General features: G+C 49.2%; 2 protein-coding genes across 7 annotated transcripts in view; one reads left to right on the top strand and one right to left on the bottom strand.

Annotated features, from left to right (window-relative positions):
- CAMKK2 (calcium/calmodulin dependent protein kinase kinase 2) overlaps positions 1-6827 on the top strand; it is a 58342-nt gene extending 51515 nt beyond the window's left edge. For 3 of the 6 annotated variants that reach the window (XM_029216355.1, XM_029216365.1, XM_029216342.1), the window contains one exon: positions 1794-2156. In XM_029216355.1, coding sequence (XP_029072188.1) covers positions 1794-1958 — 165 coding nt within the window. In that variant the 3' untranslated portion in view covers positions 1959-2156. Of the gene's footprint in view, positions 1-1793; positions 5999-6249 lie in introns of those variants that run through there. The other 3 variants (XM_029216375.1, XM_029216349.1, XM_029216334.1) reach the window with 2 other exon arrangements.
- Positions 6828-6829: 2 nt separating this feature from the next.
- On the bottom strand, positions 6830-23592 carry P2RX4 (purinergic receptor P2X 4). Its single transcript, XM_029216388.1, has 12 exons — positions 23282-23592; positions 19174-19321; positions 16125-16196; positions 15936-16008; positions 15391-15487; positions 11519-11599; positions 11273-11414; positions 11038-11174; positions 8548-8641; positions 8364-8429; positions 7929-8024; positions 6830-7435 (listed from the first exon to the last, which is right to left on the bottom strand). The coding sequence occupies exons 1-12, from the start codon at positions 23413-23415 to the stop codon at positions 7409-7411; spliced, it is 1167 nt and encodes a 388-aa protein (XP_029072221.1). The 5' UTR covers positions 23416-23592; the 3' UTR covers positions 6830-7408.
- Positions 23593-24616: the final 1024 nt, after the last annotated feature.

The raw sequence follows: 24616 nt of genomic DNA, 5'->3' as shown, positions 1-24616 counted from the left end.
TGATTCTGGTGTTCTCGCAAGAGGGAGTGAGAGCACGTCCTACTCCGCCATCTTGGTTCCTCTCCCAACTTCATTCCTTTTTATGGCTGAATCATATTCCATTGTATGGATATACCCACATTTTATTTCTCCATTCATCTGGTGATGGACATTGTTTCCATTTCGGAGGCTGTCACGCATGAATAACGCTGCTGTGAACATTCTTGTAGAAGCAGCGGTTGTTTCCGTTTGTGAGGAGTTGGCTTCTGAGATGAAATTTATTGGCCACCGTAGGAGTCAGGTGCTTATGTGATAATATAGGAAGACCATTTGGGGATCATTTATGCTTAAAAAAGGAGCAGGGAAAGTGGCAGGTAGCCGTCAGAGCCAGTCACCCACAGCCTGTGAAGGCCGCCCCTGTCCCTGCCAAATTGTTCCCAGCCACCTCTGCAGCGCATGATGGGGTGACCCCGCCTATGCTTTGAGCCTCACAGGGTGACAGGGTGAAGCCTAATGGGCTGGCCTTTGCTGGGCCCTTCTCTTCTCAACCTCAGTTTTAGAGTTTGCCTCCCTTTTCGTGCAAGTCTGTTGTTTATTTCACCTTTTATTTTTAATGAGATCAAAGTTGCAAGACACCAAAGACTGATACTGGCCCAGAGGACTTGACTGCCTCTTTATTCCCTCACCTCCGTCCCAGCAGCACCTGGGGATTACCTGCCCTTGCCCTCAGCCCACCGATGGGATGTTTTGGTTGTCCCAATGGTCCAGCACTCTGGAGCTCTTAGGGCTCAGTCAGTCGTTAGAGGCCTTGGGCCCATGGCCCACTAGCTGTCTGCAGGGAGACCAGCTGGTGTGAGCAGGCAGCTGTAGGGCCTCATTGGTTATCCAGTTACAACTCTCCTCCCAGGAGACTTGACACCCTATTCTTTGGCAGAAACGTAAAAGCCAGTGAGTGTGAGTTTTAAACAAAGAGGAGTTTCTTCCTAGGAATGTACAGACATCACGCTTGCCCTTCCCTCGTGCAAGGGCAGTTGCCCTTCCCTCGTGCAAGGGCAGTTGCCCTTTGGGCCTAGGGCTCACAATAGACATTAGTCCTGCATAGCAAGCCCAACGGCTCCCCTTAGGAGGGGCATTGATTGCTTGATGATGGCAAACGGTTTGGGCCTCTCCTTAGGGACTTTCCCTCACATTTCCCATCGCACTGCCCATGTCTGTCACCCCAGGCAGCTCTAGCTGGGGACACCAGGACACTTCTTCCCACCAACTTGGTCTCCTGCTCTGATCACACATTGCCGAGTTGAGGGCCCTTCTCTTCGTCGGAGGTGTCCCCCGGGCCTGTGTGCGGAGGGCAGTTCTGTTGACGACCGTTTCCTGAAGGCTGGCTATGTGCCAGGCCAAGTCAGGCGTGCTGCTCGTTGCCCCCAGGAAACGCACCTGGGGGCTGAAGACAAGTGTCACGGTTCCTGCCCTGCAAGAGCTTAGAGCCTAAAGCCCTTGGTGAACAGGCCCCAGTGTGGAGCCCACACGTGACTTGTGACATGTGCCATGATTTTAGGTCTTAGGCCCCTAGATTAACAGCTATTTTTATAGTTCCTTGCTATTTTTGCACACGATGCTGGTTTTCCATTTACAGAGGGGATACGAAGTCTCCTTTGAAACTTTATCATGTGAGCAAGAAAAACGGGGGGGAGAATCTAAAAGAAGTTAAGTAAATAATGTCCGACCCAGGTGGTGCGGGGCCGCGGGAAACCTTGGTTCAGGGCCGTGCCAGCATTGCGCTGGGTCTTAACACGGGTTTTCTGTTTGGTGAGCAGGAAGCAAGGCAGCGAAGACAGCCTCCGGGGCCCCGACCCGCCTCCCGTGGGGGAGGAGGAAGCGCTCTTGTGAAAGGCGGCCCAGGGGTGGAGAGTCGGGGGGCCCTGGCCCCCGGCTCCGGCAAGCGGACGCATCCTCCGTGGCCGGACGAGGTGATGGAGTAGCTGCCGGACCTCGACCTCGCATGCACGTCTCACCTCCGCGGGCCGCGCCCTGCGTTTCCATAGCAGCATGTCCTACGGAAACCGAGCACGTGTGTAGAGCCTTGACCATCATCTCTGGTTATTGTTGCTGTTGTTTTTCCCATTTGTTTGTTTGATTTCTTTATTGTTTTAAAGGAGACAAAAAAAAAAAAAAAAAAAGACGACTCCATGACATCGACCTTGGCCGCTGGCTGGCTGAATGGGAGGGTGTGAGGAGTTGCAGACCCAAAGCCACGTACATTTGGGGACACTTGCTTTTTAAAATGTTTTTATGCCAAAAATCCTTCCTTGTGAACTGAGAATCATGTCAGATATACCAAGTGAATGTGTGTGGAGTTTAAAAATTGGGGAAAACTGGCAGGAAACTCTGGTGGTGTGGTCTGAGACCACACTCGCTGCATTTGAAAGGGAGGGGAAGAGCGGGTGTGATTTTGCACAAAACCCCAAGACCCGAACCGTGGCACCTTCTAGAACTGTGGACTCAAGGAGTCAGGACAGGGCTGGCCCTCAGTAGCTGCAGGGAGCTTCGATGCAACTTATTCTTAAGAAGGACTTAAAAAATTTTTTTATAAGTAGAGCTGTAGTCAGGAAAACAGAAAGGGCTTGACACTTAACAGCTTCACAGGGGGGATTTTCCAGCCTCAGAGGGGCATTCAATGGTTGTGGTGGGACATCTCCCCTAAAGGACTGAACGAGTGTGTTTCTTTATGACAGCCGCTCAAAGCTGAAACTTTTCTTCAGTAGTTGAGGGAGCTCTGGTAAATCTCTTGTTAAATTACAAAAACTTCAGGGTGAAATCCTACACTTCCATGTACATTACATGGCTTAAGAGTAAACAACAACAAAAAATACTTTCAATTTTCTAACCAGTCTGAACTCTAGAGCAGTTCAGAAATCATTTCGAGCTTCCAGGATCTCTCCCATGCCTTCAGGGATGTGATCGGAGTTAGAGCCAATGAAATCTATGCCTGTGTATTAGCAGCTCACCTTGTTTATAACGTGTGTATTCTAGAGGCTGCTAAGGTTCTGTTTTCTTCTTAAATACTAGCTGATTGTTGTAGTCAATGAAACACTTATCCAGTTTCTGGAGGGCCAGTTAAGAAATGCTTTCATTCAGCTGAGACACAAATGATCATCCTTACCGGCAAAGCTCTGTTTGGATCTATACAATAACTTTAGGGCACCCTTTAAGAGAAGATGATTGAAACCTACAGCAGTCCTCAGGTCCACGGGAACCAGGGCTTCGTACAGGGAGTTCCTTTTTGTAGCCAGAAGTCCAGAAAGAAAAAGTTTACCTTTTTGACTTCCAACTAACCTTGGGAAGTTTGGCTGCAGTTCAAGTGGACTTCTTCCAGAGCCACACATAGGTGAGTGTGAAGTTCAAGAGGGAGGAAAATTGGAAGGGCTTCGTCTTCCTTCCTTCTTTGGAATTCCCAGTGCTCTGTGGAATCTGGCTTGGGGGAAACAGTGTCAGTAACTGGGCTCAGAAGGACGTGCTTTCCTGTGGTTTCTGGCTGATCAGTGCTGGTACGAGGACTTTTTGCAGAGAGGCAGAGAAGCAGGCCTTGTTCCCCCCGTCCAGCGTGTTCACAGAGCCCGGGTGTTCTTGGCGTCCATCAGTCTTCATAAGCTCTTGACTGTCGTTTAGCCAGACTTTTCTTGCTACCTTAAAAGCAGTACCGAGCTAGAGAATACTGGTTTCCAAGAGCAAAGGACACCCATCTGCTGGAGGGTCCTCTGGCCTGCTTGCTTGCCTTCTGTAATCTGGTACTTCCTCTCACCTCCTGTGCTTGTTTAAATTTACAGGCTCCAGCCTTCCTGGGAGCAAACAGGGTCTGGTTAGTTTGCAGTAAGCACCTTGCGGTGGTTCAGGTCAACCGGTCCTTAGTCTTAGTCCTAGCCTGTCTGTTTGGACTCTGGCCTGGCCGAGTGGCTCGCCCAGGGAGGGCGGGCAGCATGCAGAGCCTCTGCAGAACTCCTCCTGTGTTTACACAACTGCATCAGGCGACGCCATTTCTCCCACCACGAAACTCTCCGTCTAAGGGTTCACATGTGGAATGCCAGCGATCAGGCAGCACTGAGCTAGGTAGGCGAATGGGTTGGGGGAGGCCCACGTTCATTACTTTTTTTTTTTTTTTTAAACTAAGAAACACCAAAGAAAGCTGTGGAAAGGAACCGCCCCACTGAGAAAAGTATAAGCAGAGAGGGCTGTAACATAAAGCATTAGAGCTACTTGGAGCGCAAACTCTTGGGGTTTGTCTCCACTCCTAAAGCACAAACGTTGATTTTTTTCAAAAGCCGGCTCTGTCAGGAAAGGGCAGAAGCTTTTCCAGGTAAGCAAAAAGGATGCCTATCCGTCTCTTCCTTTACTGGCTCATCTGTGGGACCAGTTTGGTGTAAGCAAGCGGTGGCCTGCACCTGTGGCTTTGAAGCAGCACATGTTCTCTACCCATCTTCCTTCTGTCCTGTTCCACTTCCCCATCTATTCCGCAGCCTGGCCAGTGGCTCCCATAAAGCCTTATCTAGCCCCTTGTTGGCACTTGGGGCCTGAGAGGCCATCTCCCCTCTGGTCTGGGCTTTTCCGTGAGTTAGGGCTCCCCTCCTCAAAGCCTTTCAGGACAAGGAGGGGAAAGCTGTGCATTTAGACACAGGCTCCACCTGTCGCTCTCACCCATCTTCCAAAGGGGAGCTTCACGTTGCCAGGGGAAAAGAACCAAGACCTCCACTCACTTCCAAGGTGCTAGGGAAGGTTTCAAGGTCGTTGATTCCCATCTTCTCTCCAGCTTCACGGGCCGAGTTTCGTGGGACTGCTGACTTTTCTATCCTGTGATTGATTTCATGCCCGATGCTTCTGTTTTATTCCTGATCCTTTCTACTATGCATTTTCCTTTTATCAGGTGTACAAAGTTAAATACTGTGTATTTATCACTAAAAAGTACATGAACTTAAGAGAAAAATAAGCCTTCGGTGTTTTTCCACAAATGTTTAAGCTTCTCTGTAAACTTGAAATAAACAGACAGCAAAATGGTGCAAAGCCTGGGCCTCTTCGGGATGTTTTTGTTGGTCGTTTAATTAAGTCAGTGCTCTCGAGGTCATCTGTCCTTATGTCTGTTTTCTTTCCTTAAGCTGACAGCAAGATCAGATGCCCATCAGGGCTGATGTACTCAGCAAATCCCTAACTTAAGCATGCCCTAGTACCTCGCTACTCAGAGTGTGGTCCCCGGATCAGCAGTGTCAGCATCACCTGGGACTGGGTTAGAAATTCATATTCCCAGGCCCCATTTAAACAAGATCCCCAGGTGACTCACCTGTATGCTGAAGCTTGCAAAGCACTGCTCTGCCAGGCAGGTCACCGGCAGGTAGGTTCTTCTGATGGAGACCAAACAGGCGAGCAGCTACGGTAGCAGCTTGCATCACACATTGAATACGTCCCGTGGGTAGGCATGCAACGTGACACTTCACCCGTGAGGTAGGTATTAACCCCATTTTATGGATCATCATCTGTAAACCGAGGCTCAGAAAGTAGGCTGAATTTGTCAGCAAATTCAGTGTTCTGCAGAGCCTTGACGGTTGCCGGTTTTCACGGCCTCTGGAGACTATTTTAGAACGGTTGCTTTCTCCAGACTGCGGGCTGAGGGCTCCCTGTATTCTAAATGTGAACCTAGCCCACAGGATTGCTTTACTAGCTTTGAACTTCAGTTTTCTGTTATCAAGCGACAGTAGGTGAAATCTGAAAGATTCCTGTTCCATTACTGCAGGAATACAACATTGAAATACGGGCCTTCCAGAGACAAGAGCAGGTGTTCCTTTTCAAAGACCCCACTGAGAATCTGATGAATGCGAGCAGAAATGCACACAGGTGCATCACTTTGCACAGTTTTAGGGGTTTCAGAATCTCCTAGAAGGTCATCCATGGACGCAAGGCTGAAGGAACCCTACTTAAGAGGCAGTGCCAAGGAGTGCCAACAAGTGGGGCTGTAGCAGAAAGCAAGATGATTCTGGTGAGTTAAAGGACAATGCCACCCCCAACCCTCATCCCACCTGGCTGTAGCATTCCATTTTAGAAAAGGGAGGCTGAAAGAAGTCTTTCCTCACTCCAGTAACCATCACTCCTTAGCCTGCAAGATAATAAGCCTTTCCTAAAAATTCCAGCTCCATGTGACTGGTGTGTTCAAGCAGGCATTTTTCAGAAAGGTAGCTTGAACCAGAACTTCTTCAAAGGGGTCTGTAAACTTTTTTCTTTTTTCCCCAGAGCAAGAAAAGCCCAGGTTGGCCATTTATCCTGCAGAAGCAGAGCACTTCTAAAATAAACGTTCCCTCAGCAGTTGGAAATGAATTCATAACAAGGAGGAGGGGCAGGCTGCTTTCTTTAGGGAGATCCTGAACACCTGATGCAGAATAAAGTCGGTGTGAAGGCAAGCTAGAAATAGCTTCATTAACATTTCAAATCGGTGGCAAGGTAGGTGTAGGGGGTGCTGCTTTTGGTTGGAGGTTTCTGGAAGGCAAATGAGGAGGAGGGAGGATAAGCCACCTTCATGTCACCTAAAACTGTTCCCTGTAGTGTAGACCCACACTTTTAGGTAAAATGTGAGCACCGGTAAGACAAACAGTACACCACAGAAAAAAAACTCGTAAACTCTATAGGAACACAAGCTAACAAAGATCACACTTCTTAGGTTTTAAGAGAAGGTTAAAGTCGAAAAAAAAAAACCTAAGCTCCAGCAATAGACTGTTTCAGGAGCACAGTGAGCTGGGATAACAAATGGATTTACTGGTCCAAGTAAAGGGGAAGGAAGGAAAGTTCTAGCTCACGCTGTGAAACCACACAGAGATTAAGAAAATCATTTGTTTTAATGTTTGGTCCTCAGTCATCTCCATGTAGCTCTTCTCAAAGGAAAAACACTAGCTCCGCCTCATGACCTCGTGGTTGAAGCCTCTGGTGGGGGGAGGGGAACAGCAGCCCGGGTGTGCCGAAGAGCTACAAGCACAGCCAGGTGTCCCGCCTTCCTTATACAGTGCTTGAGTGGAGCTGCCGGGCCTCGGAGGACTGGGCCTGTCTCGAAGGGGGCTGGAGATGGAAGCTTCTGAGGAGACCCGGCCCTGGAGAAGTCCTCGGCCCTGTAGCCACAGCCACTTCACTGCCCTCAGGCCAGAGCTTGCCCCAGTGACCCCAAAGAGAAGGAACGGCAGAGGTGACCCAGCCACAGACAGGAGGTGACCCAGCATGTGCATAGTGGTTTACTACACAAACCCTACACACCAGACATGGGAGCAGCTGGGCAACCCTGCAGCACTTGTGGAGACTGACTCAGAATCTGGAACTTCCTCTGGGGTGACATGGCAGGCAGCCTTTTCTCCCTCCTTGCTGTGCTCTGATGAGGGCCAAGGAGAGCCCAGGTGTGGGGTGGGCATCACTGGTCCGTCTCACTGCCAAGACCCTGCAAAGAACAATATGCTTATCGTCAGTTGATATGGATACATGTGCACCGCCCTGTGCTGCCCGCAGGCAAGCCTGGACCATTTCGGGCAGGTGGGAATCGGGCACTTTCCCTGAGGACGTCTGGACAGCCCTTCACAACTGAGCGTATTCAGGTAGGTCCTAGGGGTACCCAACCCCTCTTTCTCTTCAAGGCGAATTTAAGTAGAGTGTGGACAGAGGTTTTGGCATGATATCCATTATCATAACTAACCTGAGACATCACTGATTAAAATGAAGGCTAGATTTTAAAGAGTGAGTCCATTTGAAGAAAAGTATGAAGTAAAGGCTAGCATAGGTGGTCTAGAAATGGAGCAGACGACAAGAGTTGCATGTGACTGTGTGAGTGGACAACACACCTAGATGACCTAGGGGTTCTCACCGCTGGGACAAGAGGCAGGTGAGGAAGGCCGCTTGGGCCTTCCTGCCGGCTGGGAGCTCAGGAGGCGACCTACCCGCTCATAGTCTTCCACATATTTATATTTCTTCTCCCGATAGTAGTATCTTTTCTTCATGCAGTAGAGGACTATGACATCACACAGCACTGTCGCCTGAATGCAGCACAGGGCAAGAAAGAATGAGGCAGGATGCTGTGGCCCTATTAGTCTATGTGCGCCCCTTCCCACAAAGGCTGGGATCTTCCAAGGAAATGAAGGGCTCCTCCATCTCTCCGGGGGGAAAAGGTTAGGGCCTGAGGGGCGCTGTCTTGGAGAAGGGCAGGAGGAAGCAGGTGGGGATGGGGAAGGGAAATAAGCCTGGAGGGTCGAGCCTAGAAACAAGTCTGGGGTCAAGGGGAAGAACCAGGATGCCAGCAGAGGGTCTCAACTTGCAGTGCTGGGGGGGTCACAGCCCCAGGCGGGTGGCCAGAGAGGTCTAAGTGAGCCACTCACCACCCCTAAGAGCGCCAAGCCAGAGCCAATGTTGATCATGGTGGGGATGATGTCAAATTTCCCAGCCTGCAGATGGTGGGAGAAAAAGAAGTTGTGATAGGGGTGCGGAGAGGGCCCCTTGCCCCTGGCCAGCCCAGAAGAGGACCAGTGGGCTCTGAACGAGGGGAGCCGGCGGCCAGGCTACCTTTCCAAACACGATGATGTCGAATCGGATGCCGTAGGCTTTGATGAGCGTGCGGCGCTCGGTGCCGGTCAGGTCGTTGTAGTACTTGGCAAACCTGGTAAAGGAGGCCAGGTTAGAGGGAAAAGGCACAGGGAGGCCTGAGACAGCCTCTGGGTCCTGCTGAGGGGCGTCAGAGTGAACTCCCAAGGCCCTGGCGGAGTTGGCAATGGCTTAGGGCTCGCTCTGCCTGCCGAACGAACCACACTCGAGCACCTCGGGGCTTCTCCGGGTTCATGTGAGCCATGCAGAAGGAGGGCTGGCCTGTTGAGGAGGAGGGCGCTGGGGCCCGCAGGGCAGAGGGTCTGGAATGCTGGCATAAGGGCGCACGAAGAGATCCCTCCTCTGTCATCACCCTCACTTCCTACGACTTAAAACGGAACTTCCTCCTCTGAAAGTCCTTCCTGATACAGCTGAGCCCCGCCTCTCTCAAGGAGACCCTGGCCACTAACAGAAGGTGGCCAGCCAGCAGTGATGGCCAAGTCTGCTTTGTGGGTGGGGGGACCGAGCATCTCAGCACTGGACATTTTTTGTATTAAAGAACCATGGATCCATCAATTGGATGAGTGGATAAACAAAATGTGTTATACCCACACCATGGAATATTATTTAGCCATAAAGAGAAGTACTGATAAATGCCACAACATGGATGAACCTGGAAAAAAACCATGATGCTAGGTGAAAGAAGCCAGTCACAGAAGGCCACATATCGTATGAGTCCATTCCTATGAAAGTCAAGAACCGGCAAATTAGGTAGATTAGTGGTTGCCAGGGGTTGATGTAGCTGAAGGGATAGAGGGATACAGCTAAAGGGTCTGGGGTTTCTTTCTGAGGTGATGAAAATGTTCTGAAATTGACTGTGGTGACAGTTGCACAACTCTGTGAATAGACTACAAACAACTGAATTCTACACTTTAAATGGGTGAACTGTATCTCAATAAAACCATTTATAAAGGACCACCAGGAGGGGGACTTCCCTGGCAGTCCAGTGGTTAGGACTCTGTGCTTCCACTGCAGGGGGCACAGGTTCAACCCCTGGTCGGGGAACTAAGATCCCACATGCAAAAATAGAACACGAAGGGGCATGCTGGGGGGAGAACCACTGAGACCGATACCATTTGCTGCCCGTGTTATACAGGGGATCCACCAGGAGCCTAAGCTGTGGCCTGAGATCTGTCTGGCCCACAACTTCCATGCCGTGGTCCAGGCCTGGGGAACTCAGGTGGGGCCTGATGCTGGTGGAGGTCAGGGGGATGGGTGTCCTTGTGAGGGTCCCATCGGCTTCTCTGTTCTGGGGTTCCAACCCAAGATTGAGGTTTTCCACAGTGGTTTCTACAAGAAACTGTGTAACCCTAGAGATAGAGCAATGCAAATCTGACTCCCTTACTAGGGAAAAATGCAAGGATCTGCCCTTCTATCAGTGAGCCAGATGGTTCAAGAGGACCGCAGATGCTCTGTGCATTTGATTCCACACATCACCACTAGAGGGAGACAAGAGCAGCAAAAGAGCACCACTGACCCTACTTGGAAATAGGGTCTTTGCAGATATAATTAGTTAAGATGCAGTCATACTGGATTAGGGTGGACCTCAAATCCAATATGACTGGTGTCCGTAAAAGAAGAGAGACAAAGGACACAGAGACACAGGCACAGATGGGATGAAGGCCATGTGACGACAGAGGCAGAGACTGAGTAATGTACCTATGAACCAAGGACCACCAAGGATTGTCAGGAGCCACCAGAAGCTGGAAGAGGCAAGGAAGGAGCCTGGCCTGCTGACACACTGATTCTGGGCTTCCAGCCTCCAGAACTCTGAGAGAACAGATTCCTGCTGTTTCAAGCCACCCAGTTTGTGGTCATTTGTTACGGCAGCCCTAGGAAACCAATACACAGCACTTCTAGCGGGGAAATACCAGCAGAGGCCTTTCCTGAGGCTAAAACTTGTATCCCCTGCACCTTGGGAGATTCTGGGGGCCAGATCAACCGAGAAACCAATTCATGGATCAGGCCCCAGAGGCCTTTGGACTCCTCATCCACTCCTCAAAATTAGCAGAGGGACTTCCCTGGCGGTCCAGTGGTAAGGACTCCATGCTTCCGCTGCAGGAGGCCTGGGTTCAATCCCTGGTTGGGGAATTAAGATCCCACAAGTGCACAGCCAAAAAAAAAAAAAATGAAAAAACCCCAGCAGGGTCCTGGCTGAGGCTGGCTGGCCCAGGAAAGCTAAAGCAGACAGTTGTTCTTGAGGCAAGAAAAGGCGAGGAGGGCGCTCACAGGTCGGGATGCCACAGGGGCAAGGCCCTGCTTGGACCACTCTCCCTGGCACACGCCTCCCCACCTGCCCTTGGGGTGCCGCCTGAGTGCTGGTCTTGGGTGGGCGTGGAGGCCCCCACTGGGGAGTGATGCAACTACCATCACCCCCAGCACATGAGGAATGGGGCCCAAGCTCACACCCACCTGAAATTGTAGCCTGGGGACACGTTGTGGTCCACGTCCCGGGTGTCCAGGCGGCGGAAGGAATACCTGGGCAAGCAGAGGGAGGCGGCTCTGTCCAGGTTGCAGTCCCATTTGATCTGGATGCCCATGATGCCTCCCTGTGGGTTGCGAACAGACAGAGCGAGCTTTCCTCAGAGCCCATTCTAGGAGGAGATGTGTCAAAGACTGTGTTAGAAAAGCCAGGACCTACACCTACCTCGACAGCCATGTCCTGGAAGCTGTGCCCTGCGTTCTCCACTATTTTGCCAAGTCGGAATATGGGGCAGAAGGGATCTGTTTTAGCGTCATAAATGCACGTCTTGAGGTAGGTAGTGGTGATGTTGGGAAGGATATTCCTCCTAAAGTTGGGAGGAAGCAGAAAATAGGGGCAAGGACAACCTCAAAGAAGAGCCACAAGTTTCCCCAAGACACTGGCGAATTCACACAGCTGGCCGCCACTTACTTGCTGAAATTAAATTTGGGATACCAGATGTTGTTCTTAATCAAAAGAGTGAAGTTTTCTGCAGCCTTTAAAAAAGCAGGCCTGAAAAAAATTACAACGTATTGTTAACAAAAGTACAAACATATGTACACTCCTAATATACCTAGGTAATATATTTTTTTTTGCGGTACACGGGCCTCTCACTGTCGTGGCCTCTCCCGTTGCGGAGCACAGGCTCAGCGGCCATGGCTCACGGGTCCAGCCGCTCCGCGGCATGTGGGATCTTCCCGGACCGGGGCACGAACCCGTGTCCCCTGCATCGGCAGGCGGACTCTCAACCACTGCGCCACCAGGGAAGCCCCCTAGGTAATATTTTTAAGTCGCATACCCATGTGTCTTACAATGTCACTTTGCCAAGAAGAAAGTAAAACGTATCTCGTCTTTTCTACTTTCCTCTGCATAAACACCAGGTCAAGAGAGGAGACTGCAAACCAAGGTTTCTGATTTCTTCCAGTCATGGAAGGGCAGGGCCTCTTCCTCAAGGCAGTGGGAATTTAAGAACCTGAGGAATAGCTAACGAAGAGCGGGAGGGGTGGTGCCTCGTGGCCTCACTAGAAATCACTCATCTGGCAGGTGCTGGGTTTCAGGGCTTACCTCCCTCAGGTATTCTTGGGAATGCTCAACAGATCTGGTTTAAGCAAAAGCAAAGGTGAATTCACCTACAGGCTTGACACAAAAAGTGCATGTCTGCTGTTGCACCACACCTTGGAAGTGCCATGTCAGCTCCTGCTGACAGTAGGAGCTGAATTTCCCAAGGGGACCCCACTGCTTTGGAGGGTTTCTCCAGGAGGCTCTGGCACTGTAGACTGACTCCTCGGGGGGGGGGGGGCCCTGACCCAGGTGGAAGCTTTTTGTTTGTTTGTTTGTTTGGCTGCACCACATGGCATGCAGGATCTTAGTTCCCCCACCAGGGATCAAACCCGTGCCCCCTGCAGTGGAAGCGTGGAGTCTTAACCACTGGACCTCCAGGGAAGCCCCCCAGGTGGAATCTTTGAAGCTATAAAAAACCTCAGCAGTCTTCCCCACCCTGAGAAAGGAGCAAGGCCAGTGATGAGGCCACACAATGTGGGGAGCTGAGCCTGCTGCTACCGCTGATAAAGACCTTGACCGAGGCACTTCTTTTGGGGCTTTGAATTCCCTTGTCCCTGTATCAAGGGGATGGACTATATCAACGTTTCTCAAACTTCTGTCACTCCCTATACCACTGTGTGCCTCATGTGCAATACTTGTCTTTAAGATTAACCCTCCTTTAAAAAAAAATTGAGGTGAAATTCAGAGAACATAAAATTAAACATTTTAAAGTATACAATTCAGGGCTTCCCTGGTGGCGCAGTGGTTGGGGGTCCGCCTGCTGATGCAGGGGATGCCGGTTCGTGCCCCGGTCCGGGAGGATCCCGTGTGCCGCGGAGCAGCTGGGCCCGTGAGCCATGGCCGCTGGGCCTGCGCGTCCGGAGCCTGTGCTCTGCGGCGGCAGAGGCCACAACAGTGAGAGGCCCGCGTACTGCAAAAAAAAGAAAAAAAAAGATTCATAAAGTATACAATTCAGTGGCATGAAGCACATTCCAGTGTTATACAACCATCACCTCTATCTAGTTCAAGAACATCTTTATCACCCCGAAAGGAAACTGCTTGTTCGTCAAGCAGCTACTATCCATTCTCCCCTCCCCTCAGCCTTCAGGAACCACCAAACTACTTTCTTTCTTTCTCTATGGATTTGTCTATTCTGGACATTTCATATGAATGGGATCAGACAGTATGTGACTTTTTTGTGTCTGGCTTCTTGCACTTAGCATGTTTTCGAGGTTCATCCCTGTGGTAGCCTGTGTCAGAGCTTTTTATGGCTCAATAACATTCCATTGTACGTGTTCACCACAATCTGTTGATGGACATTTGGGTTGTTTCCACCTTTAGGATCAACTCACTTTTTTTTTTTTTTTTTACTGACATTCATTTTGAAGTAAAACTTTCCATCATGACCATAAAAAATATCGTTTGCCACAAGTTAGAGGTCATCGTTCAAATAAATATAACTAAGAACAATGTCATTACGAGCTGACATATTTTTGTCAGCCCAAGGTGCTGAGCCTGGGGCTTGTTCTTGGTGAGAAATGGAAATCAGCGAGGGACGGAGAGGTATTGAAGACACTCCAGACCAGAATCTCCTCCTTGATATCAGCTAGGGGCTGAATAAGAGTGGAGATGGGAAGACCTTTCTCTCCATGTGACTCAGTGCTGAAATTTTGTGTATCAGTGTACACTTAAAAATCATCCTACACTGGATTAGATCTATAACAGCGCTATAGGCATACATATAGCTGATTCACTTCATTGTACAGGAGAAACTAACACAACATTGCAAAGCAATTATACTCCATTAAAAAAAATACATAACAGCACTGTCCGGTGAAAATATACCGTGAGGCACAAACCACACTGTAATTTAAAATTTCCTAGTAGCTACATTAAAAAGTAAAAAGAGGGAATTCCCTGGCGGTCCTGTGGTTAGGACTCTGCACTTCCACTGCAGGGGGTGCTGGTTCCATCCCTGGTCGGGGAACTAAGATCCCACATGCTTCGCGGCCAAAAATAAAGTAAAAAGAAACAAGTGAAATGAACTTTTCTGTAATAAGCCAATATATCTATAATGTTACTCCAACATGTAAACAACATAGAATGTTATTAATGAGATACTACATTTTTTTTTTTTTTAATAATAAGCCTTCAGAACCTGGAGTGTATTTTACGCTGAGAGCTCATTTTGGACCCAGCTGCATTTCAAGTGCTCAGTAGCCACACATGGCCACCGGCTCCATAAAGTCCCTTCCAGCTCCAGAATGCTAGGATTCCCTCCCTTGCCGGAGCTGTTGCCCTCAGCAATCCGCAGTCCTCACCATTCTCTTGTGTGGCGACACACCCAGGGTGAGGATCACATGGTTACCTGCTCCCCTGGGCTTATCTAGGCCTCAGTCTGAACGCTGAGTGAGAAAGGCCCCCGGTTGCCAGCAGTTCCGAGAGCTTACTTCTGACTCCACCCACTCACAGCACAGCTGATCGCAGTTCGAAAGAATGTTACTCTAGGCAACCTTGAACCTGCTCTAGTTTATAAAACACACTTTAACGGACATTAATAATTTTCCTGCCCAGCATCTGTACCTTTTTTCTGGTAACAGAACCGCACACTTCCTTTAAAAGCCACACCTCCCCCACTCTCAACCTGTGTCATTTGGGTGGGTCTGACTCCCCGCCTAGCTAGGAAGGCACATGACCCAGGCCTGAGCCATAAGCAAAATCCATTCCCCAGCCACAGTGATGGGTTGGATGGGTTGACAGATGTGGCTGAAGCTGTGAAGATGGACAGGTCTAGAATCTTTACGGACAGCTGGGCAGGGAGACTAGGGACTATGCCATGGGTCCTGCAAACGAAGCCACCACGGAGGGAAGCAGAGCCAAGAGGTGGTGACTCGGATGCTGTCCTTCGAGCCCCAGGTCTAGCCATGCTGGGATCTCTGTGGTTAGTTGAACAACAAACCGCCCCCACTGTGCGTGTGTGTGTGCGCGCACACCCGTTTAAGGCCCTGAGAACTGTTTCCTGTCAGTAACTTGCAAATGACAGAGGCCTAACTAGCAGCAAGTCATCCGCCCTCATCACGAGTGACAAACACCGCGGCCCACTAGCTGCTGAGGGCTGCTGCCTTGTGGTTGAGGACCACCAGCCCAGGGAAGCCTCACTCTACAGGCTGACACCAAGAGCACAAAGACACAACTCCCCTGCCACCTCTCTCAGGCCCGAGACCCAGCATTTAGGACACTTCTGTCCCTTTGGCAGGACTCACGTTGGCACTTGTGCGTTATCCTCCACCGGGCACCAGGCTGCCACCTCGCATGTGTTCATGGTCTCATTGAACGGCACGCACCTTCCTGTCGCAACTCCTACAGGGGCGAGGGGCACCCAGGTCTATGGGGGTCTCCTACTTTCTACTTTGTGAGGCAGAGTAGAAACTCCACCATGTATCCTATGCAATCAGTCTTGAGCTAGTCTAATTCTGGGATTTAGACAGCATCCAGAAATTCAAATTGGAGGAAAAGAGTTGTCTAAGTCCTAGCCACATCACTGCTTTGCCAACTGCAGGGCTGGGGTGATGCAGAGGCACAAGACAGGGCAAGATCTGGGATGGCCTCTGGGGTGCAGATGACAGAGATAAATGTCGAGGGCCCCAGGACCCCAGTCTGGACACCAGGCTCTCCCAGGCTCGTGTGGGGGATTTCTCCATCCTGGAGATTTCCCTCTGAGAGGGGCCCCACGGGGCAGGCAGTTTAGTCGGGGGCTACCCTCCCCAGGCTAAGCATCTACTGTGGAGTCACAGCCACAGGTTTGTACCATTGCTGTGGGTGCTTGCAGAGCCAGCAGTACAGTTGGCATCAGATTCACACACGGTGGTCTTATCTGGAATCTGGAAGAAGAAGAACCAGTGAAAACAGGTTTCACATGGCCTGGTCCCACCCACAGTGGGACAGGCACAGAGAGGTGGGTATGAGACCCGAGGCTCTTCCCCAAGAAGCTGCCTACCTCAGGACAGAGGCCCTGGGTCTGGTTCATGGTGACGATCATGTTGGTCATGATGAAGAGGGAGTTTTCCTCCTGTAAAGCAGGCAGAGGGGAGAGAGTGCTGCATACTACCTGCAGAGGAGCCAGGCAGAGCCACAGGGAAGGCCCTTTACTAGGACAGTGCCTTTACTTCCTCCCTGTGCCATGCAGAAAACAGTTAAAAACACTGATCTTCGGGTCTCCCATTCTCACCGATGAGAGTTATAACCTAACTGAAAACAGGGACTCCAATACTTGCACACATGTTCACAGCAGCACCATTCACAATAGCCTAAAGGTGGAAACAACTCAGTGTCTATCAACGGATGGATGGATAAACAAATTGTGGTCCATACCCGTAAGGGAATATGACTCAGCCATAAAAAGGAATGAAGCACAGACCTGGCTACAATGTGGATGAACCTCAAAAACATGATGCTGAGTCCAAGAAGCCAGACACAAAAGGCCACGTAGTGTATGATCCCATTGATGTGAAACGTACAGGATAGGCAAATCCAGGAACAGAAAGTACATTAGTGGTTGTGAGGGGGTGAGGGAGAAGGTGGACAAGGGGATGATAGCTTAATGAGTGGGGGCTTTCCTTTTAGACTGATGAAAATGTTCTGGAACTAGACTGACGTGATGGTACACAACATCGTGAATGTGCTAAATGCCACTGAAGTTTTCATTCTGAACTGGTTAATATTGTGATACATGAATTTCACCTCAGGTTAAAAAAACATGTCTATACCCTGAAATGGTTCCTTAATAAAGCTTGACTTGAGGGAAAAGAGTCAATAAGTACTCAGTGTATCCTCTGCCAACCGGATTACCTCACAGGCGCAGAAACACAAGACCTCAAAGGTCTCAAGTTAGGCTGGTTCTCTTTCCTAACAGGAACTAAAATAAATACATAAAACATTCTATACAGAAGGCCCAATCAGGGCTCGCCATTGACACTTCTCCTTTTTTTTTCTTTCTTTATTTTATTTTTGGCTGTGTTGGGTCTTCGTTGCTGCGCGTGGGCTTTCTCTAGTTGCGGCGAGCAGGGGCTACTCTTGGTTGCGGTGCACGGGCTTCTCACTGCAGTGGCTTCTCTTGTTGCGGAGCATGGGCTCTAGGCGCGCGGGCTTCAGTAGTTGTGGCTCGCAGGCTCTAGAGCGCAGGCTCAGTAGTTGTGGCGCACGGGCTTAGTTGCTCTGCGGCATGTGGGATCTTCCCGGACCAGGGCTTGAACCCTGGTGCATTGGCAGACGGATTCTTAACCACTGCACTACCAGGGAAGCCTGACACTTCTCCTTTTGAGAAGGTTCTGTTTTCTCCTCCTAAGTGTGAAGGTGCCAAATGGTTGATTTAAAGTTTCTGGAGAGCAATTCACTTGGGGATGAGACTGAAGAATTGCTAACAGTGACCTCCCAGTATAAGGAAAAAAAGACAAAGACCCTGCAAATTTTAGTTGGACCTCCTCCTTATTGGGCGCTGGTGCTCTAAAATGAAATGCTCTGAACATTTCATACTCCTGAGACGAGCAGTCAGTGCTGGGAGCCATCAGGGAAACTCAGGGACCAAAGGGTCTGTAGACATCTCCACTCCCAGGTCTGATAAGGTGGTAGACGCTCTGGAATAGTTGGCATCTTTCAAAGACAGACCTGGAACAAAGCATGTTGGGAAATGAGGAAATGGCTGCAGGAGGGGGCGTGAGAATGTGGCAGGAGGCCCGGGTCAGGTGCCCCAGCAGGCTCCCGTGTTCCATATGTAGACACACTGCTTGCTTGGTGTTTACAGAAGGCTGTTCCTGCGTCTCTCCTGAGTTAGACCTGAACAAGTCAGTGTGGTTTACTTTTTGTTTCCTATTTCTTATTTATTTTAAGTTTAGGGAAATTTCAGTCTGGAGATGAGCCGAGTAGATGCAGTGCAAATACATGTTTGTGTTCCATCTTTGGAGGAGCAGAAGGATATCGTGAAAGCTCATGAAGAGAGCCCTGTGGGACTCACACGGCCCCCGGCTCCGATCCGAGATGGAAGGCAGAGCTGCTGTGTGCTCCTTTACACTGAGGGGCAGAAGCAGGGGGCCGTACCCTTCTGTGGGTCCAATAAACAGACGGAGTGTGATATTCCGAGCCTGCCAGGACGAGGCCGTGGCTTCGTAGGAAGCAGAGGTCTCTCTGTAGAGACAGGTGCATGCCAACAGCACCAGCTTCCTCCAGCAAACTATGAATCCCCTGTTCCATTTGACCTTTATGGCTTATTAGCTCTGATTTCTCTCTGGGCACCCCACAAGAACCTTCTCTTGAGAAGGCAGAGGGAAAATGAACACACTTGAAGAGAGAGTTTCTGAAGTCCTTGCTCTGAGCCAAGAGTTGGCAGCTTATCTGCATGTGGCCACCCCAGTCACCCTAGCACGTGGGCCATCTGGAGGGATATGTGGGGTTTGACTGTGGATCAGAGCCATTATCATGGTTAAAGAGAGTCAATATTTAACTTGGAGCTTTGTGGATTAACAGACGGGAGACTAGAATGCTGCATCAAACAGTTTCTTCCCTTCCCTATGTTCCTGATGGAATCCTATATGGGTATGGCTGTTTCCTTCTTCTTTGGCTTTGGGTCTCTACGGGCTGTTAAAGTTTTTACGCTGTCTGAAAAGATTTACCTTGTGGGTTTAAAACAGTAAAGCAAACCACAAAATGTGGAAAGGTGATAGTTCCACCTGCATTTTTCCCAGGATTTAAAACATGTGCTTTTCTACTTTTCAAGTCCGGTGACAGACTCAGATGTCCATATGGAAAGCTTCCTCTGTTTAAGCCAGCCATGTTTTAGGGCTGAAGAAACGTAGCTGATTGAATATTACCTGTTAGACCCTAAGCCAAAAAGAGGTCTGTCTGCACTGCTTTCTTGGACTAAAACAATCAGTCTGGGCATTGGTGATGTTAGAACTCTGGGCATGCCAATCACTAATCAAGAGTGCAAAGGTGAAGGGAAAGCAGCTAACTAGAGGCTTGAGCTTTAGACAGAGACACAGTGGGAGGCTTACCTGAGCTGGAATCACATAATCGGCCACATCCCAGATCCGGAATCCAAGTTTAGAAGTATTGGTCGTGGTTACACCCTTGGCTTTGGCAGTAACAGAGCTGACCACAGAGTCCATTTCCTGGTAGCCCTTTTCCCACACAAACACCCAGCTACAAAATAAAACAGGTCTCTTAAATTGCCATTAGGATTGCATGAATTTGAGTTAATGCTAGGGAGCCTCTGGTAGCCAGAGGCTGAAAGTATGATGTTTACTAGTTGTGACTTTGCAAAAGCTGCTTAACTTTGTAACTTAGTGCAGTGATCAGCACAAAGAAAATGCTCAGTGAATGCTGTCTTTATTACTAGGTATTTGAACACTTTCAGTGCACTATGACCCGCAGAATTACCATGAGATAATAGAAATTATGATAATGATAGTTACCATTTGAATGTGTTTAGGTGCCAGGTACTGATCTAAGCTCTTTATGTGTATTAACTAATTTAATACTGACCACTTTATAAGGCAGGTGTCATTCTTCTCCATTTTACAGAGGAGAAAACTGTAATTCAGAGAGGTTAAGTCATTTGCCCAAGGTCACACAGCTAATGAATGGCAGAGTCAACATTTGAACTCAAGCTTTTTGCTTTCGAAGTCTCCTTTCTTGCCCTCTATGCTATATATGCCCTCTAGAAAGGAGAATCATATCTTTTAAGTAAATGTATAATAGTTTCTTACTTTTTCTCTAAGAATTCAGGTCACATGTATGTTTCTTTCCTCTGAAGTGGAGACTTCACTACCAGCCTGAATAATTAAAAATCTGAAGGCATTGGTGCATAGTGGTTAGGACACTGGAACAGACTGAAGCCAGCCTATCTCAGTTCATCACTCACTAGGCATAAATTTGGCCAAGCTGCTTAACCTCTCTGTGCCTGTTTTTTCCCGTCTATACGACGGGGATGATAACAAGACTTCACAGGATTGTTGTGAGGTTACATGAGTTAATGCATGTCAAATGCTTGGAACAATGTTTGTGAGCCATTATCAGCAGACTGAAATTGGCCACAATGGGAGCATTTACACCGTGGAGATTGGCCAGTACTACAAATCAGAACTCCTCCCCATCAGAGCTGTTGTTAAACATCAATAGTGACTACTATTGTTGTAATTTCTAGAATCAAGAAATACTACTAGCATCCCTCTCCCCTCCTTATAAGCTCTAGGTGCTGAGACTTAAGAAATTTGCTTATTTGGTTACTTATTGTCTGAGTAGTCTCCAAGTTCACTACCCATCTTAGAGATGGGCTTTTTCCCTAAGAAGTCCTCTTCTTCAGGGTTTCTAGGAATTCAGCTGCAGTATAAGCTTCCATTTAATTCTAGTCAGACACAGAGAAGCTTAGAGCAGGGTCACTATTACTTTACCACCAAGTATAGTCATCCCTTGGTATCCATAGGGGATTGGTTCCAGGACCCCTGGGGATACCAAAAACCACGGATGCTCAAGACCCTTATATAAAATGGCATAGTATTTGCATGTAACCTATGCACATCCTCTCCTATACTTTAAATCATCTCTAGGTTACCTATAATATCTAATACAAAGTAAATGCCATGTAAATAGTTGTAAATATGATGTAAATACTATGTAAAAATAGTTGCTGGCAAGTGACAAATTCAAGTTTTGCTTTCTGGAATTTTTTTTTTAATATCTTTTATCTATGGTTGGTTGAATCTGTGGCTGCAGAACCTGAGGATACAGAGGGCTGACTGGATAGTGAGTTGCTAAGTCAGAGACACATAGTTTCATCTCAATCACTATGTAAATAACTATTACCTCATCCTGTGACTGATAATACAATTAGATAACTGAGAAGTGTTCAGTCTCTCTCTCTCTCTTTTTTTTTTTTGGCCATGCAGCACACAGGATCTTAGTTCCCCGACCAGGGATTGAACCCATGCCCCCTGCATTGGAAGTGCAGAGTCTTAACCACTGGACCACCAGGAAAGTCCTGTTCAGTCTCTTTTTGAGGCAGGATTACCTTTGATCAGTACTGGAAAAGAGACCACAATTTCACCAAGATGAATTGAATCAGAAAGTTAAGAGATGAGGTTTTTTAAAATTTTTCTTAAAAGCCCTAAATTCAGATCCTGAGTCAGATCTGATCACAGCAAGATGTATAAAAGCAAAGCATTTACTGCTTAAAAAATCCTCATGATCGAGGCAGACAACACTCCATAGGAATCCTATAAAGCTGCACTGCCCGACAGAAATACAACGCGAATCGTGTAATTTCAACATTTCTCGTAGCCATGTTAAAAATTAAAAAGTAACAGGTAAAATTAATTTTAATGATATGTTTTATGTAACTCAACATATCCAATATATGTTAATGCTATCAATATAAGATGTATTAATATGATATTTAATTGTTTTTTGTACTATGTCCTCGAAATCTGGCGTGCATTGTACGGTGATTGCACATCTCAATTTGGAGTAGGGTTGTTTCAAATGCTCAACAGTTTCATGTGACTCCTGGCTACCATACTGCAGATATACTGTATGCAGTCTAGAACTTTACAGATACCCTGAAGTAGATGTAAACTGATTCTCCTACGAGCAGCAAAAGCCAAAAGGAAAAAGCTGCCTGACAGCTCCTGATTCCAAATGCTTCAGGTCCAACCCAGCAATATGAGTTTAGTTAACCAGCTTGTAGTGGGTCTCAAAGTTTAAGGGTGCATCACAATCACTGGGGGGCAAGGAGTTGGTTGTGATGGTACTTAATGTGACTTAGAGTCCAAACCTGGGGGTAGGCCAAGTGGTTCTGATGCAGAGTTCATACCTGGAAAGCCCTTTTACTGACTACTGTCAGTACCTACTGCTGCTGCGCTGATAGATGGTAGAAGCCAAACCTGCCAGATCATGGGGATTCCCTTAGGCAGTGTTAACAGATTCCAAGTCCCACCCCAGGGTGGGGGGGGGAGGGGGGATGGTGTCCTGTTACCTTTAAACAATTCCTCAGATGAGTCCTTCATGTTCAGGTAGGTTTGGGAAACACTAGGACACTGGTTCCCAAAATTTGCTGCACATTAGAATCACCTGGGGAGTTGGTCATACTCTACAGCACTTGAATCAGAAAGTCTGGGTCTGAGAGCCAGCAGTCAGTATTTTTTAAAGATTCTCAAATAGCTCTATGTGCAGTTTGGGGAACACTGTATTAGGCCTTTTAAGAAAAGCAAAAACAAACACCCCCCCCCCACGATGCAGCAGGTAACATCTGTCAGCTCAGCAGCTGTAGACACCGTAACACCCCAGGTGAACCTTGAAAGCGGGCCCAGTTGGTAAATTAATTTCCACCTCCTCTCGAGTTTTATTACATTGTAAGAGTGCATCAATTAAAATTAAGCACTAGGTGAGGACTGATGGTGGAGGGACATATAAGCAAAGAGGGCAGCATGGGGAACGATAAGTCTAAGGCAGGTGCCTATACCAAAAACTCCAACAACCCCATAAAAGGAAGGAACTGAACTTAAGTGATTTTTGAAAGTGTGACCTCTCTATTATCTTGGGTTACCATATGATGCTCAAAGGAAAGGACAGGAAGCCACAGACCCAAAAGGAACCATATGATGCTCAAAGGAAAGGACAGGAAGCCACAGACCCAAAAGGAACCAAGTGGAAATCCCAAACCTTGGTTTCTGTCAGCAGATCATCAGAATGGGAAGTGAAGAGCAAAGAGTGAGTCATTTAGGGCAAAGCCCTCCCACCCCCAGCCAAAGGACATCATGGAGCAAGTCAGAAGGGACAGGAAGCATGAATGGCGAGGATGAAGATCTAGCTAGGCTTTGCCTTCAAGACACAACATCAAAGCAGCCTCTGGACCCAGAGCCGGCACAGAGCCCGTCCCTCTGGTGGCTAGGGTCGGGGGTGGAGGGTTGGGGGAGTAGGGATGTATCCCTGGCTTCGGGTCGCTGTCCCCTGGACCCCACCTGGAGGGCGCTCGCGGGGCTCGGCCGAGGACCTAGGCCAGAATGAGCAGGTGCGTGGCCGGGACCCAGAAGGGGGAGTTCCCGGCCGTCGGATCACACCCTGTCCCCGGGACCCCTCAGGGTCGTCGCCCGCGGCCGCGCTCACCCGATGACGTAGGCCACGATGAGCAGCTGCACCACCCGGTTCATGAGCCCCACTTTACGGCTGCGGATGAGCACGATGCGCGGCGTGTCGTACTCGAACAGGAAGGCCGCCAGCACCGCGCAGCAGCCCGCCATGGCTAGCGCCCCGCCGCGCCGCGCGTCGCCCAGTTCCGCGCTCTGGACCCGGTAGCCTGACCCGCCGCCGCTTCCCCGCACTGGAGCCCCGCCCGGCGTGGCTGTTCGTGGGGGAGGGCCCTGAAGGAGGCGGTGCTGACCCTCGGGGGACTGGGCCGGGCGAAAGGCGTGACTTCCCCCTCGGGTACGAGTGCCGCGCCGCCTCAGGAGGGCTGGGGGAGAGCGACCCCCTCGGGGGGAATGGGGCCTGGGGGAGGGGGTGACCTCGTTGGGAACGAATGACCCCCTTTGGAGAGGGACGGGGGAATAATGACCCTCACCCCCAGAGGGACTGGTGGAACGAGCGACTCCCCCCTCAAGGGGGGTGGGCTCTACGGGGATGGGATGACCTCTCCTTCAGGAACGAATGAACCCACGAGGAGGACCAGGGAGGACCGATGACGCTCAGGGGAGATAGAGCCCTCAAGGAGAGAGTGACCTCCCCCTTGGGAAGGAGATACCCCTCCCAGGGGCGGGAGGGGTAATGAGCGACCCCCGTGGGTGTCTAGGAGTGAGCTGGGGGCGGGGTGGGGCGAGGCGAGGCGCTGGGGGCAGCTTAGGGGAAAGAGCAGCCTCTCTCCTGCAGGCTCCAATGGGGGGCAGCGCTGCCTTCTCGCTGCAGGAGAGAAAGCCTAAATATCCGGTACCCTAGGGACCCTTGGCTGGAGCCACACACGCTGCAAAATAGCCCTCTTAGAATTGAAGCTAGGTCACATACCTACTCCCATTCCGATGCTTCCTTAGTTGTAGGATGGGAGGAAGCAGCCTGAGCCTGGTGAGGGATTTCTGTGACCATCCTTTGAACTGAGAAAGTTTTATGACAACTTTAGGGAGAATTGGAAAATAGAGGGAAAGTGGAGGAAACACCCACAGTTGCACCACCTGAACATAAGTTTCCACGTGTGTTCATTCCCTTCAGGTATGTTATCATAGGTATGTTTTATATTTAGTTTCATTCATTCATTCAACAAGTGTTAATAAACACCTTCCGTACCAGACACTGTCTAGTGAACAGAACAAACCCAAACATTCTGCCTTCATGGAGTATAAATTCTAGCAGATAATTGTGTATACGTTTTTAATTTGTAAGCATAGTCAGTGATGGTACTTTTCAATTCCTGATTCACACTACATGTTTTCCATGTTACTGCAGACTTGTCAT

Source organism: Monodon monoceros, unplaced genomic scaffold (assembly GCF_005190385.1).
Source record: "Monodon monoceros isolate NGI ecotype Baffin Bay Population unplaced genomic scaffold, NGI_Narwhal_1 Super_Scaffold_1, whole genome shotgun sequence".
Classification (NCBI taxonomy): Eukaryota; Metazoa; Chordata; class Mammalia; order Artiodactyla; family Monodontidae; genus Monodon; species Monodon monoceros.
This window is presented reverse-complemented; position numbering and strand designations above follow the sequence as displayed.

Coding starts and splice junctions, on each gene's coding strand:
- P2RX4 (XM_029216388.1), bottom strand. CDS start 23,415: ATGGCGGGCTGCTGCGCGGTGCTGGCGGCCTTCCTGTTCGAGTACGAC. Junction 16,009..16,124: donor CCCAGGGCCTCTGTCCTGAG/GTAGGCAGCTTC, acceptor TTCTTCTTCCAG/ATTCCAGATAAGACCACCGT. Junction 8,642..11,037: donor TCCCCAGGCTACAATTTCAG/GTGGGTGTGAGC, acceptor CTCCTTTACCAG/GTTTGCCAAGTACTACAACG.